The 14,723-nt window shown below is 40.5% G+C and overlaps 1 protein-coding gene and 1 long non-coding RNA gene across 7 annotated transcripts in view; one reads left to right on the forward strand and one right to left on the reverse strand.

The window, feature by feature from the left end:
- LOC130273544 (uncharacterized) overlaps window positions 1-14,723 on the forward strand; it is a 66,492-nt gene that overhangs the window by 29,189 nt on the left and 22,580 nt on the right. The window lies entirely within an intron of this gene.
- Window positions 11,141-14,723, reverse strand: part of LOC130273542 (epidermal growth factor receptor-like) — a 221,210-nt gene continuing 217,627 nt past the window's right edge. Inside the window, exon 28 of the mRNA XM_056520539.1 lies at window positions 11,141-13,917. Within this exon, the coding sequence (XP_056376514.1) occupies window positions 13,550-13,917 (368 nt within the window). The 3' untranslated portion in view covers window positions 11,141-13,549. The remainder of the gene's footprint in view (window positions 13,918-14,723) is intronic.

Genomic DNA, 14,723 nt, shown 5'->3' on the forward strand with positions numbered 1-14,723 from the left:
TCCCCTATCCAAAGGATAGGTGATAAGATGTCTGATCGCTGAGGGCCCGCTGCTGGAAGCCCCCGCGATTTCCGTGCAGCCCAGCACTGTGCAGGACATTTGGCATTTGCCAGAGAACACCAAGATTGGCAAATTCGCCACTGGCGCCCTATGCCCTTCTCAGATGAAAGCTGGTTCACACTGAGCCCATGTGACAGACGTGACAGAGTCTGGAGACCCTGTGGAGAACATTCTTCTGTCTGCAACGTCCTCCAGCAGGACCGATTTGGCAGTGGGTCAGTAATGGTGTGGGGTGGCATTTCTTCGGGGGGGGGTGCACAGCCCTCAATGTGCTTGCCAGAGGTAGCCTGACTGCCGATAGGTACCGAGATGAGATCCTCAGACCCCTTGTGAGACCATATGCTGGCGCGGTTGGCCCTGGGTTATGCAAGACAATGCAAGACAATGCTAGACCTCATGTGGCTGGAGTGTGTCAGCAGTTCCTGCAAGAGGAAGGCATTGATGCTATGGACTGGCCCGCCCGTTCCCCAGACCTGAATCCGATTGAGCTCATCTGGGACATCATGTCTCGCTCCATCCACCAATGCCACGTTGCACCACAGACTGTCCTCCTTCTCAGGAGCATGCCCAGGCGTTGTAGGGAGGTCATATGGGCGCCTGGAGGCCACACACACTGCTGAGCCTCGTTTTGACTTGTTTTAAGGACATTACATCATAGTTGGATCAGCCTGTAGTGTGGTTTTCCACTTTGATTTTGAGTGTGACTCCATATCCAGACCTATTGATTCAACTATGTAAAGATGAAAGTATTTCATATGATTAGTTCATTTATTCAGATCTAGGATGTGTGTTATCTTAGTGTTACGTTTATTTTTTGAGCAGTGTTTTTGCTTTAAAAGTTCATCCTTGCATTGCTGTTAGTCCTCTCATAAACTAAGAGGCTTCTTGACTGTCAGTGATCTGAAAATGTTACACAGTACATATTGAATGAGGCACGAGCCACATTTCTTCCATCCAGCTGCTGATCATATGATCAGAAAGGAAAACACAGCTGTTCCTAAGAAGAAACAATGGAGACAGACACCAGGGGAACACTCACAACTGCGCTAATCTTGGAAATACAGACGTTATAAATACTATTTAGTAATCTCTGTAAACAAAAACAAACAAAAAAACACCATTAATAAAATGCAAGATATCTGTAATGTGGTAAGAATCAATTCTGCCTGTTTTTTTATTTTTTGCAGGGGGGAAACTAGACTAGTAGGTGTCTCTCTTCGTTTCAATCTTATGTTCACTATCTGTTGTCAAGAGTTTCTGTCTCTAGTAATAGAGAGACCCTGGACAAAACACAGGAAGGGTGGGCAGGGTTTATCCATATGCTATATGCAGGGCAGGGAAAAAGCCTGATAAATCAGCTTCCTTCTCATCTCTAACCACCCACATAAAGATCAGGGCAGTTTTCCCTTCTGTATACACCAGGTTACTTACTGCTGTATGTCCACAGTGCTGTGTGAAATGCCCCTCCCTGTGCATTGTGATCCCCCCTTCCCTTTACTTTCTCCCCAGCAGCTATTGTAACACATTCAGTATGGCTGATGTTTTTTTCTTGCATTTCTGCTCACACAGCACCTTGTAAAATCAGTGAATCAGTAACCCCTTTTTGCACTAATCAGAACACAATTAGTGCACTTTCACTAGCACTGTTTCATGGTATAGCTGTAAGGACTGAGTGTTGTGCTATGTTTGGCTAGTTAACAAAGGGAGGAAGTAGCCGTGTGTGTACTACAGTCCGGCCCCTGGTCCTGTCTGCAGAAATGGAGAGAATGAGAAATAGCTGTGCACCATGGAGGGCTCCAAAGTGGCATAGAAACAGCAGTGAGAGCACTAAAACTTGTCACCACACTGAAGGGTTAATCTAACAAAACCAGGCAGGTCTTTTAAAATGTTCACTAGGACAAAACAACATGTATAAAGAAAACTTCTTCAAAACCACTTAGAATGCAGTGCTCTTTTAATGAAAGCATTTTTTTTTTTGGTGTGGTTTTCATCAAAAACATGAGGAAAATGCACTAAAATCACTGCAAATGAACAGAAAGTCTTTTGACATAACCCATTAATTTAAGTGTAAGAAAAACGCACTATTTATAGTGTAAACTCCTGTCCGACTGCACTCCTTTTAGGGAGTATAGCAGCAGTGTGATCGTAGCCTAAAGTAAAGCTCCTTTCACACTGTCGTCGGGACCGTCACTAACGCGTCCGTCAGGCTCTATTTGTTTTTTTGGGGCCGAAAACGGGCTCTTTACTTGATGGGTCCCAATGGGTGCCGACAGGTCTCAATGGACCCTATTCACTATGATGGGGTCCCTACGGACCTGTTATTTTTAAGCGGCGAGTAGCGGAAGAAAAATCTGTGCCAATTTTTCTCCCGCTAGTCACGATCCTAAAATAACGGCCTTCACACGGCCGGAACAAAGGCAGTGTGAAAGTAGCCTAATCCAATAAAGGAAAATCTCACTGAGGGAGATTTATCAAAACCTGTCCATGGCAACCAATCAGATCACTTCTTTCATTTTTGATAAGATCTGTGAAAAATGATAGAAGTGACTCAGCAACTCAGGGGCGCCTCAGCAACTTTTCCTCTGGACAGGTTTTGATAAATCTCCCCCACTGTTCTCTGCATTGTAAAAGATAGGTATGCTTTTTCAATAGCAAACAGCAGAATAATAAATTCAGCACAAGTACAGACTGCAATGTATTTACAAGGTTTAGCACACATTAACAAAAATCTGCATTTACAGGTGTGCTGTTGCCACTTTGACGTAGACAAAACTGCCCAATGTGCTGGACCTGGCTTTAAACAGTAAACATTTAGTTGTATCTTGTTTCTTAAGATTTATGCTGAAAAGCTGCAGTGAAAGACCTGACATAGAAGTGATGGGAATGCATCAAAATGACAACCACATGTTTTAATCCAAACCACAGCATTCCATGGATTAAACCTTGGCATAAAAAACAGCTGTATAGGAAAGTTATCATTGTTTTCTACATAGGCAGTTTATATCCTTTTCCTACAACTTATTTTTTGAGGCAAATATTGCCTCCACTTTTATAGCTAAGTGCACATTTGCGTCAGAGCTCTGTTCGGTAGCACCATCGCAGAGTCCTTTCCAGCGAGAATTAAAGGGGTACTCTGCCGGACCCCCCTGTGATCAGAAGATGTTTTCCAGTAGAGTACCCCTTAAATGGACCTGGACGGTCTAGCAGAGCCCCATTGACTTTGAATAAGGTTCCATGGGTTTCTGTCTGGTGTTGGCTGTTTTACAGGAGTTGAACAGAGGAAAAAAAATCACATCTGCAGTTTTTTTTTACTCTCCAGTCCTCCTCTCTTTTCTTTTTTCTGTCCCTGCCTATTACCCATCTATCCCTAACCCCCTCCCTGCCTTAAAATAATTTTTTTACATATTAAAAATGCCTTTTGTCTGCCTGGCAGTGTGCTCACTACCAGGCAGACTTCCCCAGCAGGCACCACGTCACTGATGCCTGCTGGGGCCGACACTTCCGCCCTTAGTTCCCCTATACAGGGTGCCTTCAGCTGTTTCCCCACTGCAACTCCCAGCTTGCCCTGACATCTATTGGCTGTCAGGGCATGCTGGGAGTTGTAGTGGGGAAACTGGAGGCATACTGTATAGGTGAACACTCAACCCCCCTCCCCCCCGGCAAAATACTTTACCTTGTCCCCAGGAGCCTGCGCGCATCCACTTCCTGCAAAGCGCTCGCTCCCGCCTGTCTGATTGACAGGCAGGAGCGAGCACCGCAGTGACTGAATTTCGACTCGTTGCCAGTCTTCAATGAGTAATTTAAATGTATAAGATATAAGGCTATACATCTACCCAAATTCAATAATACCTCACGACAATAGAACAGAAAATAAAGAAAGTGGTCCCTATATAGGACTGAGGTGCTTTATTAAAATATAACTTTTAATAGTTATTCGCTAAAATATGTTAGACTTAGAGACTCTAACCAATATCTGAATGGAGTTTTTCTGTTTCTAAAGTATCAGTCACGATATGGTGGCATGTAGACAATTACTGTTTGTTACAGTCTTGATTGTGATACTAGGTCGATATATGAGCGCCATATGCTAATTAGTAGCTCTTAAGTGTTGATTTGTTTGTCTTTTTGCTTGGTTGCACTATTTGAGCACTATAATTTGATAAGTCTAACATATTTTAGTGACTAACTATTAAAAGTTATATTTTAATAAGGCACCTCAGTCCTATATAGGGACCACTTTCTTTATTTCCAGTCTTCAATGAGTCAAAATTCTGTAGTGACGTCACTGCAGAATGCATTCGGCCACTAGGAGGGCGACCCCTAGTGGCCGAATTTAAAAGTGATTTTAAACTGGTTCAAAATCACTTTTTTAAATATATATATTTAGTATATTAGAGATATATTGTAGTACTTAAGTGCTACAACATATCAATTTTTTTAATTTCATGACCGTGCCCATTTAATATGTTTAGGTACAGTGGTAATGTAGCTTAGCACTGCCCCACTAACCATACAATTAAAAGATTTCCTTAAAACAGACACTTTTCCACTGTCTGAGTAATATGGATTGGCCAAATGGTTGTACTGCATATTGACTTACCAGCAGCTTCATTGTCAAGATAGAAGCCCTATCAGTCCATGCTACAACATGTGACCTCACATCAGACTAGCTGAATCGTACAGCATCTACTCTGTAGATTGGAAGTCACTTTGAATATTTCCACTGCTCAAAAAAATAAAGGAAAAACTAAGATAACACATCCTAGAGCTGAATGAATGAACCAATCGTATGAAATACTTTCACCTTTACATAGTTGAATGTGCTGACAACAAAATCACACAAAAATTATCAATGGAAATCAAATGTATCAACACATGGAGGTCTGGATATAGAGTCACACTCAAAATCAAAGTGGAAAACCACACTAAGGCTGATCCAACTTTGATGTAATGTCCTTAAAACAAGTCAAAACGAGGCTCAGTAGTGTGTGTGGCCTCCAGGCGCCCGTATGACCTCCATACAATGCCTGGGTATGCTCCTGATGAGGTGGCGGATGGCCTCCTGAGATATGTCCTCCCAGACCTGGACTACAGCATCCGCCAACTCCTGGACAGTTTGTGGTGCAACGTGGCGTTGGTGTATGGCGCAAGACATGATGCCCCAGATGTGCTCAATCGGATTCAGGTCTGGGGAATGGGCGGGCCAGTCCATAGCATCAATGCCTTCCTCTTGCAGGAACTGCTAACACACTCCAGACACATTTTCTAGCATTGTTATGCATTGGGAGGAACCCAGGGCCAACTGCACCAGCATATGGTCTCACAAGGGGTCTGAGGATCTCATTTCGGTACCCATTGGCAGTCAGGCTACCTCTGGCAAGCACATAGAGGGCTGTGCGGCCCCCCAAACAAATGCCACCCCACACCATTACTGACCCACCGCCAAACCGGTCATGCTGGAGGATGTTGCAGGCAGCAGAACATTCTCCACAGCGTCTCCAGATGTCTGACACGTGCTCAGTATGAACCTGCTTTCATCTGTGAAGAGCACAGGGCGCCAGTTGCAAATTTGCCAATCTTGGTGTTCTCTGGCAAATGCCAAACATTCTGCACGGTGTTGGGCTGTAAGCACAATCCCCACCTGTGGACGTCGGGTCCTTATACCACACTCATGGAGTCTGTTTCTGGCCATTTCAGTGGACACATGCACATTTGTGGCCTGCTGTTGGTCATTTTGCAGTGATCTGGCAGTGTTCCTCCTGCTCCTCCTTGCCCAAAGTCAGAGGTAGCAGTCCTGCTGCTGGGTTGTTGCCCCCCTACGGCCTCCTCCACGTCTCCTGATGTACTGGCCTGTCTCCTGGCAGTGCCTCCATGCTCTGGACACTACGCTGACAGACACAGCAAACTTTCTTGCCACAGCTTGCATTGATGTGCCATCCTGGATGAGCTACACTACCTGAGCCACATGTGTGGGTTGTAGACTCCGTCTCATACTACCACTAGAGTGAAAGCACCACCAGCATTCAAAAGTGGCCAAAATATAAGCCAGGAAGCATAGGAACTGAGAAGGGGTCTGGGGTCACCACCTGAAGAACCACTCCTTTTATTGGAGGTGTCTTGCTAATTGCCTATAATTTCCACCTGTTGTCTGTTCCATTTGCACAACAGCATATGAAATTGATTGTCAATCAGTTTTGCTTCCTGAGTGGACAGTGTGATTTCACAGAAATGTGATTGACTTGGAGTTACATGGTGTTGTTTAAGTGTTCCCTTTATTTTTTTGAGCAGTGTATTTATAATGGGACTGACATTAAAGGGGTACTCCACTGGAAAAAAAAATGTAATCAACTGGTGCCAGAAAGTTAAACAAATTTGTAAATGACTTCTATTAAAAAATCTTAATCCTTCCAGTACTTATCAGCTGTATGATCCACAGGAAGTTCTTTTATTTATGAATTTCCTTTCTGCCTGACCACAGTGCTCTCTGCTGACACATCTGTCCATTTTAGGAACTGTCCAGAGTAAGAGCAAATCCCCATAGAAAACCTATCCTGCTCTGGACAGTTCCTAAAATGGTGTCAGCAGAGAGCACTGTGGTCAGACAGAAAGGAAAGACAAAAAGAAAAGAACTTCCTGTGGATCATAACAGCAGCTGATAAGTACTAGAAGGATTAAACATTTTTTAATAGAAGTAATTTACAAGTCTGTGTAACTTTCTGCCACCAGTTGATTTAAATTTTTTTTTTATTCCAGTGGAGTACCCCTTAGAAATGAGAATCAGTCCACACAGCAGTATGCAGTCATGTGATGCGACAGCCAAACCGACAGGGAAAATTAAATTAACAGTAATGCCAGGTTTACACTACAGAATTTCTGACTGGAATTGAAAAAGTAGAGTATAATTTAACCTCAGCGTAACTTTCTTAACTGTTTAGTATATAAATTCAGAGCCAGAGTGACATGTCCCATGGGTTAAAACTAATGGTTATAATTATACTCTAACTTTTTGGCTGGTATCACTAGCCGGTTTTTAGTGGTGTTGAATAAATATAACAACTACACAATATACAATGTATTACACAAATTCAATAAACTACTTGTGTACACATGTAACCCTGCCATTAAATGCACCTATACATATGGTTACTCATTTCCTGAAATATCTATATTGGGATTGCAGCTTTATTTGTTCCAAAATAGCAATCTAAATCCGCTGCTTCTGATAGAACTTAAAGGGGTACTCCGGCCCTAAGACATCTTATGCCCTATCCAAAGGATAGGGGATAAGATGTTTGATCATAGGGTCCTGCCACTGGGGATCCCCACAATCTCTCATTGAGCACCCACCTGTTTTGAGCTGCACGCAAGCACTGGAGGCTCAGAGTCTGAAGCCTCACGACTGCGGGGCAGGAGTATCGTGACGTCACGACGCCGCCCGTGTGACGTCACGCTGGTGCGGTCTCCTCATTGACTTATCCAGCAGCCTAGCAACAGACGTGTGAGCAGTACCAGCTGCCCCTGAGCTATAAAAGGGGTGGCATCATTTTTTAAGGGCATGCTTGGAAGAGGAGGGGGAACGATGAGCAAAAATCCCAGAACCACACGGGGGGGGGGGACACACACCTAGTGAACGACCTGCAGAGAACTGGGACTACATTAACTAAGGCTACCATCAGTAACACACTACGCCGCCAGGGACTCAAATCATGCAGTGCCAGACGTGTCCCCCTGCTTTAGCCAGTGCCCGGGCCCATCTGAAGTTTGCTAGAGAGCATTTGGATAATCCAGAAGAGTATTCGGAAAATGTCATATGGTCAGATGAAACCAAAATGGAACTTTTTGGTAAAAGCTCAACTCGTCGTGTATGGAGGAGAAAGAATGCTGAGTTGCATCCAAAGAACACCATGCCTACTGTGAAGCATGGGGGTGGAAACATCATGCTTTGGGGCTGTTTTTCCTGCCCCAGGACCAGGACGACTGATCCGTGTAAAGGAAAGAATGAATGGGGTCATGTATCGTGAGATTTTGAGTGAAAACCTCCTTATCAGCAAGCTCATTGAAGATGAAACGTGGCTGGGTCTTTCAGCATGACAATGATCCCAAACACACTGCCCAGGCAATGAAGGAGTGGCTTCGTAAGAAGCATTTCAAGGTCCTGGAGTGGCCTAGCCAGTCTCCAGATCTCAACCCCATAGAAAACCCTTGGAGGGAGTTGAAAGTCTGTGTTTCCCAGCGACAGCCCCAAAACATCACTGCTCTAGAGGAGATCTGCATGGAGGAAAGGGCCAAAATACCAGCAACAGTGTGTGAAAACCTTGTGAAGACTTACAGAAAACGTTTGACTTCTGTCATTGCCAACAAAGGATATATAACAAAGTATTGAGATGAACTTTTGTTATGGACCAAATACTTATTTTCCATCATCATTTGCAAATAAATTCTTAAAAAATCAGACAATGTGATTGTATGGATTATTTTTTTCATTATGTCTCTCATAGTTCAGGTATACCTATGATGAAATTACAGGCCTCTCATCTTTTTAAGTGGGAGAACTAGCACAATTGGTGGCTGACTAAATACTTTTCCCCACTGTACATATTTATAATCTGCTTCGATCCCTTAAGGACACAGCAATTTTTCATTTTTGCACTTTTGTTTTTTTACCGCACGCCTTCTAATAGCCATAACACTTTTACATACCCATGTTAGGAGTTGTTTTTTTGTGCCACCAATTGTACTTTTTAATGACATTATTCATTCTACCGTGAAAAGAAAAAAATATTTGTGGGGCAAAATTGAAAAAAAAAAGCCATTTTGTAACTTTTGTGGGTTTCCTTTTCTTTTCGGTAAAAATTACACGTTATATTAATTCTGTAGGTCTATATGATTGCAACAATACCCTATTTATACATTTTTTGTTTTATTCTACTACTTTGTATAAAACGAGTATGATTAAAATTGTCCTCTTCTGGCCCCTATAAACTTTTCTCTTACTATGTTTCCGTATACAAGGCTATATTAGGACTAATCTGTAGTTTTTATTGGTACCAATTTTGTTTTGATGGGACTTTTTGATTTCTTTTATATCAAGTTTTTAGCAGGATATGAAGTGACTTTTTTTTACGTTAATGCCATTCACTATGTGGTTTTATTAACACCTTAAAAGGGGTACTCCAGTGGAATTTTTTTTTTATAAATGAATTGGTGCCAGAAAGTTAAACAGATTTGTAAATTACTTCTATTTAAAAATCTCAATCCTTTCAGTACTTATTAGCAACTGTATGCTATAGTGGAAATTCTTTTCTTTTTGAATTTCTATTTTTTCTTGTCCACAGTGCTCTCTGCTGACACCTCTGTGTCAGGAACTGTACAGAGCAGGATAGGTTTGCTATGGGGATTTTCTCCTGCTCTAGACAGTTCCTGATACGGGCATCAGGTGTCAGCAGAGAGCATTGTGGACAAGACAAAAAAGAAATTCAAAAAAATGAATTTCATCTGTAGTATACAGCTGCTAATAAGTACTGGAAGGGTAAAGATTTTTTAATAGAAGTAATTTACAAATCTGTTTAACTTTCTGGCACCAGTTGATTTAAAAAAAAAAATGTTTTCCTCCGGAGTACCCCTTTAAGGACCAAGCCAATTTTATTTTAGCATTTTTTCGTTTTTTCCTCCTCGCCTTCTTTCTAAAAATCATAACTCTTTTATATTTTTATCCACAGACCCATATGAGGGCTTGTTTTTTGCGTCACCAATTTTACTTTGTAATGACATAATCATTTTACCATACAAAATGTACGTCACAACAAAAAAATATATCATTTATGTGGGGAAATTGAAAGAAAACCACAATTTAGCAAATTTTGGAAGTTTTTTTTTTCACCCTGTACACTTTACGGTAAAAATGACATTTTTTTATTCTGTGGGTCAATATGATTTAAATGCTACCCATTTTGTATGCTTTTATTTTATTTTTATTTTTTTTATAATTCTACCATGTTAAAATCTCAAACTATTTTAACAAATTTAGTATGTTTGAAATTGCCCTATTTTGGCCACCTATAACTTTCTCATTTTTCCGTACACGGGGTGGTATAAGGGCTCATTTTTTGCGTTGTGATCTGCAGTTTTTATCAGTACCACTTTTGCTTATATTTTACTTTTTATAAAAAATTTTGGGAATAAAATATGACAAAAAAGCAGCAAAGCCTTTTTTCTTTTTATGCTTATGCAGTTTACCGTACGGGACAATTAACAACAATATATTCTGATAGTTCAGACTTTTACGCAGGTGGCGTTACCTAATATATTTACGCTTTTTGGTGGTAAAATGGGGGAAAAAGGGACAATTGAAATTTTTATTTGGGGAGGGGATTTTTCAAATTTTTTTACTTTTATTTTTTTACATTTAACTTTTTTTTTACACTTTTTAACTTTAATTTTTTTACATTTAACTTTTATTTTTTACACTTTTTATGTCCCCATAGGGGACTATTTATAGCAATCATTTGATTGCCAATGCTGTTCAGTGCTATGCATATGACTCGATCTCAGACCAGAGAAGAAGACCACTGGAGATGGCCAGAGGCAGGTGAGGGGACCTCCGGCCGCCATGCTGATCAGATCCCCGCGGCAGTGCTGCGGGCAATCTGATCATCCATTTTAAGTACTGCACTGTATTGATCTCGGCATCTGAGGGGTCAATGGCAGACATCAACATAATTGCTGATGTCCCCCATTACCGGCGGGTCCCTGGCTGCTGATAGCAGCGGGACCTGCTGCACCTGGCGCGAGCACCGGTCCAAAGCTCGCAGTCATGTCCATGACGTAAATGTACGTCATGGTGCGCTAAGTACCACCGCAACATGACGTACAAGGATGTGAAAAATTGGTTTAAAAAATGGCTGCTAGGGGTCTCTGTCCCTTTAATTTTGCAAACGAACCCTGAAAATCAAGCCTTTTTGTTTAATCAAAAAGGACCAAAAAAAATCAGAGGGGAGGGGGGGATGGAGGTGTGGTTATTTTCATGCAGGGCAGTGTATAATCCAGCTTTCAACAGCATGAGCTGAACCCCTGTGAGATTCAGACACCTTAAAGACACTGACAAGCAATACAAGGTACTAAATTATTATTTATATGCAAAATTGTTTCTCTTTGTCATTTTATGAACTTATTTCTTGTGTATTTGCACCATATAGATTCCACTTGGCTGCTTTAGGGTTATAAAAACATGCTCTTTGGTCACAAAGCTGTGAAAGTGTAAAAATGTTTCTTTTTATGGCACAAAATGCAGGTTTCTCTTCTGTCCTTGCACCATATCGTTTCCATGGCTGCATTAGACTTAGAGAGAGCATGCATTTAGGCAGAAAACTTTGCAAATGTAAGGAGAGGAGGAGGAGGAGCTCATCTTACTCCAGGGAAATGCCCCTAGCATCTCAGAGAAATTCAAAAAGATTCATCACAGTAATACATAGATCAAAAGGTATTTTACATATTAACACATGCATATTATTATGCATACAGGTCTTAGGGCACATTACTACACTGATAAAAGCATTTTTTTAAATTTTCTTACTATTGACAGTAACTCTCTAACAAATCAATTGTAGAAAACACGATTGTTATGTAAAAGTAGTGCTGCATTTTAACTGATTTTAAAATTTTCAGAGAACTGAGGATCACATTACATGACATTCTTTTTATTCTAATACAATTTAGTCACTAGTCTACTTAAACACCATTTTACACAACTCTGATTTATAAGCTGCTGGTATACTTATGAGTACTAGTGAATAGACATTATGGAGATTTAGTGACATAAAAGGTAAAGTTTTATTAAAAAAAGGAATGTAAAGACATATGGCTGGATCATGATAAAGTAATGGATAAGCCATAATACATAAACCACAGAAGGAAGAACCAGCAATACTCCTGGAAATCAATAGGGCAATACAGTATATGCTACAGTATTGACACTGACTTGGAGGAAACCTTAGAATATAAGCAGCTCCTGAATCACATTCCAGTGCCTCTAGCCAAGGCCGCAGTCAAGCCTGTAGGCATACTGCCAATGGTGCCCATAGCCCACTAGTGTTACAAGCCACACCGAACATTTATGCAATTTCATAGTCTCTGCAGACAAAAGGAAAATGGAGCAACTGCTTAACACAACCCTTTCTACTTTTCTACACTCTTTTGTATAATAATTGATTATTCGTTTAAGGAATACCAGCACATGAAAGTAGCATAATCTTAAAGGACCCTGACAACAGAGAGCACCTGTGCTAGAAAACCACATGAGCCCAAAGAACTAACCTGTTCAGAGTGAGGTGCTTGTCTCTGAGTACCTCTCTTGTAGCTTTCCCCCAAGGGAGCAAATTTATCATAGGGTTGCTAAAATGCAATGCCAATAGTTTGTATCAAATCATATGGGATTCTTGCAACAGCACCAAGTTTTTCCATGGGCTACATCTCGTTTTCCAGCTCAGCCCCATTTAATTGAATGGAGTGAACTGCAATACCAGACAACACCCATGGAGTGGCGTTGTTTCTAGGGAAAACAAAACAAAACATAGCACTAGGGGTGTAGTTACAGAGGTAGCAAACTGGTCCTTGGTGCCTGAAATATTATAAATAATACATGTTCCATGGAAGATGGCCTTATCATTTTTAATTTGGGCAGATATATTTCAAGTTATGTCTCTGTAATACTTAGCAGGCAGCAGTGATATCTGCATTTTAAGGTGGTAGCAGGCCATCTATCTGCAAATGTGGTATATACACCACTGACCATGTAACCTTTACTGCCAATTAGCATATTGTACTCAACCAATGGTAAATCGTTCATGCATTGCCTTATATATGATAATGAGGTTTGCTATGTTTGTATATCACTGTGCAATTCAATGGCATACATTACATTTTAAACAATTATAATATTCCAATATATACATATTATCCAATGAGTCAGCTCCAAAACCCAGACATATGAAATGTCATTGGAAAATAACTAGTTCTGATTAAGTATGAATGTAGCCTCTCCTTTCCCGAGAAAAGACTGCTAAATATTAAAATAAGATTTATACACTAAGATTTCATGCTTAAAATGGCATAATCTGTATACTGACTTTTATGCACAAATACTATTCAACTTGGACAAAACACATAAAACAAAAAGGTGCCGGGATATCTGTACACATTATAAAAACACAGGAATTAAAAAGTATTTCTTGCATAAAAAAAAAAAAATCTCTCAATATATATTTATATATAAAAGTGTAAGAGGCTTTGTCTTTCGGAACAAAACAAAGGAGAAACATTGAGGATGAGTCACTGGGGACTATAGATTCCAAAATATTTCAAAGTACAAGTGTAAGTGCCCAAGTACTGCAACGTGCACTCATTTCATTACGGTCCATCATCCGCAAGTGTCCTGTGACAACTTATGCGCCCCAATAGGCAAAGTGTCAGGAATGTTTGAATCAACTTATGGTCATGCTGAAGCTTCAATATAGTCACTTGTTGGTGCCAATGCCAAATATTCACGATTTTCTGCCGCAGGGATCTTAAATCCATTGATTTTCTTTTGTGTTTCTTTTGGGAAAAAGTCCTGTTGGTAGTCAGGATTGTCCAGGCTTATTTGCTGGCCAACTTTTTGCTCCCAGATGGCGGGATAGTCATTTTCAGAGTGGTTTATAAAGGTCTGACCCGAGTTCAGGTATTCCGGATTGTTCACACCATTCCCATTGGAATTCTTATGAGTGCCATTTTGAGGCTTTGTATTCTCAGAGAGGAGATTGTGGTAAACTGGATTAGCAATCGTTGAGATCTGTGGTTTTGAATGTGCCTGATTGACATATTCTGAAATAGAGAAATATAGTAATGTTATGTCATGTATACCACTGTCCCTTAGTATAAAACTCTACTGTTTGCTGTGCTATATGCTCATCAGAGACAGCACTTTTTGTTTTATAGTCCCTGAAATAAACAGCTGGGTCCAGTTTCCTATATATAAAAAATTATTTTGCCACGGGAAACCACACCCAGCCAGGCATTTTGCCTGTAGCGACACTTTAGTACATGAATGGCTGAAGAATTAATGGGCAACTTGAACGGTATAAAAAAACTAAACAAAATTAAAAATCTCTCTTTTTCTACATTCAAGTCATAACCCTCACATAAAGTAGTTATGTACTGTTTGTACCCCAAACATTGCATAAAAGTCAAATACAAGGGCAAATACAGCTGTGTTAAATAAAAAAATAAATAAAAAAAAGTTAAGGCTTTTGTGGAGAGGCAAAATCAAAATAATTAGGGCGTAATTAGACACACAGAGACTTGGTCATAAAGGGGTTAATAATGGGAACAATAATACTATACATTAAAGTAACACAAAACAGAGCTACTGCAGACATAGAACAAACTAGTATTTCATGTTGTATACATTTACAGAATGATGCAATGCATCCCAGCTGGTGATCATGTTCTATGACTCCTTAAACATCTATCTAACTCATATTATTCTATCTGTGGTGTCCCAGCACCAGAAGCTGTCCCGTGGGTTTGGACTGTCTCGGGCAGCTTGGCAGCACAAGGTATTGGGCCCACTAGAATGCTACAGTTGTATTAGTTATGTGCGAATGATAACAACAGGTAATATATTTTTC

Source organism: Hyla sarda, chromosome 5, assembly GCF_029499605.1.
Source record: "Hyla sarda isolate aHylSar1 chromosome 5, aHylSar1.hap1, whole genome shotgun sequence".
NCBI lineage: Eukaryota > Metazoa > Chordata > Amphibia > Anura > Hylidae > Hyla > Hyla sarda.